Source organism: Sinocyclocheilus anshuiensis, unplaced genomic scaffold, assembly GCF_001515605.1.
Source record: "Sinocyclocheilus anshuiensis isolate Anshui unplaced genomic scaffold, SAMN03320099.WGS_v1.1 scaffold416, whole genome shotgun sequence".
Classification (NCBI taxonomy): Eukaryota; Metazoa; Chordata; class Actinopteri; order Cypriniformes; family Cyprinidae; genus Sinocyclocheilus; species Sinocyclocheilus anshuiensis.
Window position 1 is genome coordinate 246,277 of NW_015554105.1, and position 2,496 is coordinate 248,772.

General features: G+C 41.0%; 1 protein-coding gene across 1 annotated transcript in view; it reads right to left on the reverse strand.

Moving 5' to 3' along the window:
- LOC107669681 (utrophin-like) overlaps positions 1-2,496 on the reverse strand; it is a 252,156-nt gene that overhangs the window by 174,772 nt on the left and 74,888 nt on the right. Inside the window, exons 29-32 of the mRNA XM_016462031.1 lie at positions 2,241-2,375; positions 1,692-1,841; positions 1,445-1,606; positions 831-962 (exon numbers count right to left, since the gene is read on the reverse strand). Of these exons, the coding sequence (XP_016317517.1) occupies positions 831-962; positions 1,445-1,606; positions 1,692-1,841; positions 2,241-2,375 (579 nt within the window). The remainder of the gene's footprint in view (positions 1-830; positions 963-1,444; positions 1,607-1,691; positions 1,842-2,240; positions 2,376-2,496) is intronic.

Below are 2,496 nucleotides of genomic sequence, written 5' to 3' on the forward strand. Positions count from 1 at the left end.
AATTAATGACATAATTTTCATTTTTGGGTGAACTAACCCTTCAAGGCTGGAATACACTACATCACTATTAAAATCTGAACAGATTTAAAAACACTAGGCATCATTCACTTGCCAATTTTGTTAAAGGTCACAGAGGAAAAACTGGACATCACACACTGAACGACTGACGATCACACATTACTAGACTTTGATGATCACAGATTGCCAAACACCACAAACTCACACAGAAACAAGCGCTTTGTTGATGCATATCAAAAGAAAGCATTACGTGTTCTACAACCGGCTCAAAATATCAAGCATGTTTAATATCCTCCAATCATATTCTGAAGTGAAGCGAAAAATAAATCGGGGCAAAAGTCATGTAGTGTATTCCAGTTTTTAGGTAAACATATTTGATTTTTTTTTTTTTTTTTACAAAGTGGGCATTTGCTCCAACCTAGTAGCATGCAAATAAGAATGTTAAAGGTTGCATAAACAAATGTGCAGACCAGAGTTATTAGTACTAACTAAAACTATAAAAACTAAAACTGAACCTGAAATAAAATATAAATAATAAACATAAATAGTAATATAAAAAACAAGACAAAAACCTAATAAAACACCAAAAGCACAGAACAAAATTACAAAAAAAATTTAACTAAAAAAACTAATTGAAAATTAATAAAAACTATAAAATAGTATATAAATAATACTAAAATAACACTTGCACAGAATGAAATCTCAAAATCTGAATATCCAAGATTAATAACTAAACCAGGGTGATGTATGAAAAAATTGTCTAGCGATTAGCATTTCCTCTCCGGTCCTGCGGGGACAGTATTGTGTCTCACCTGTAACTGGTCCAGTAGGGTTCCTCCTCGCACTGGTTTGCCCTCTGGGACAGTTGGAGGTACGTTACCTACATTCCTCCTCCTCAGATCCTCCAGTGTGGCCTCATGGGCCGCGATCTCGGCCTGAATGGCCTGCATTCAGAGCATTTTGAAAGTTAAAGGCCAAAGAGTAAAAGAATAAGCTCGAAGAAGTTTAAAAACAAAGAAGCATTACGATATATCTGTCACTGGTTATTGAAAATCTTGAGCATCTATGAATATCTACACCAGTGGTGTAGTGCAGTGCACTTCTTTATCAGTCGTATACCCACTAATAAATCCCCTCTGATGCACTTTATTCAGTCCTGCTTTAGCCAAAATCATGACGGTCCAGCACACGAGTAGCTAATCCAATCGCATGTGAATAAATGCAAATATTCCCTAAAAAAACACCCAGCAAAAACAGTGTGATGCGGTCAGGACCGAGGCGCCGGCTTCCCTTGAAATATGATTGTCACAGTCAGAGAAGATGCTGACAGTGACAGAAATGCTGCTTCCCTTTCATGGGAACTTCGAACTGTGTCCTCTAGGGGTCGCTGGTAACTGCTGTGAATGAGGAGTTTGTGTGTTTATACCTGAGCTTCCTGAGGCAGCTGGAAGGCGTCGATGCGGTCGGTGAGGTACGAGGTGAGCATCTGGTCCAGCTGCGTGAGGGACGTCTGTAGTGTGTGTAACGCCGTCTCGTTCTCTCTCAGAGTCCCCAACTTCTGCTCCAGAGACATCTGACGTGCAGCAGCCTACAACATGAATGCAATACTGTACATATGATGTGAATCTGAATCAGTTCTGGGGAATCATTCAATCTGTTCAAAACGAACACACCAGCTGAGTCAGTTCTTCATAGCGCGAGTTGAAGCTCTCCAGTTTCTCGCTGATGAGTTCATCCAGAATGCCTCCATCTATGAGAGTCTGGGCCAGCTCTCGGATCTGAGTCCTGTTATCACCCGGATGACGCACAACTGACTCCAGAGACTGAAAGAGACACACAAATCCTGTTTACACCATGAGTATTAACAACAACTCGGGATCCAAAACGTGATCCGATTACTCACACCACAAACAGACGTAAACAAAAAATTTATGTGGTCACATCATATTTGTAACGCTTAAGGTGCGGTCACATTAGCAATATTTTATGGGCAAAAAAGACCCATTGTCAATAGTGTAGCAATGTATGAATCACTTTCAAACCAAGCAGCTTTCTGTTGGTCAATTTATCTGAGCAACTTGAACTCGTGAAATCTGCATGGGGAAATCTTTCACCCTCACTTGAAATTCCCAAGGATGTGAATATATATTGAAATTACTGGATTTTGGCTGCGAAATTTGACTGAACAAGATAAGCCACGCTTTTGGCATGAAAGCCGTTACCTCCAGAGCCTCGCTGATAGACTCTGTGTTTTCTGGGACGTTCTCAGTGGCTTGAACGTTCTCCTCCAGTGTCTTCAACCAGCCAAACTCCACGTCCAAATACTGCAACAGCTCGATCCAGCAGGACCACACCTCCTGAACATCAGTACAAACACATCAGACCTCAGCTAAACATCTAAACAGGAACCAATCAAACCACATCTGGAGCAGGGCTGTCCTGTGTGTGTGTGTGTGTGTGTGTGTGTGTGTGTGTGTG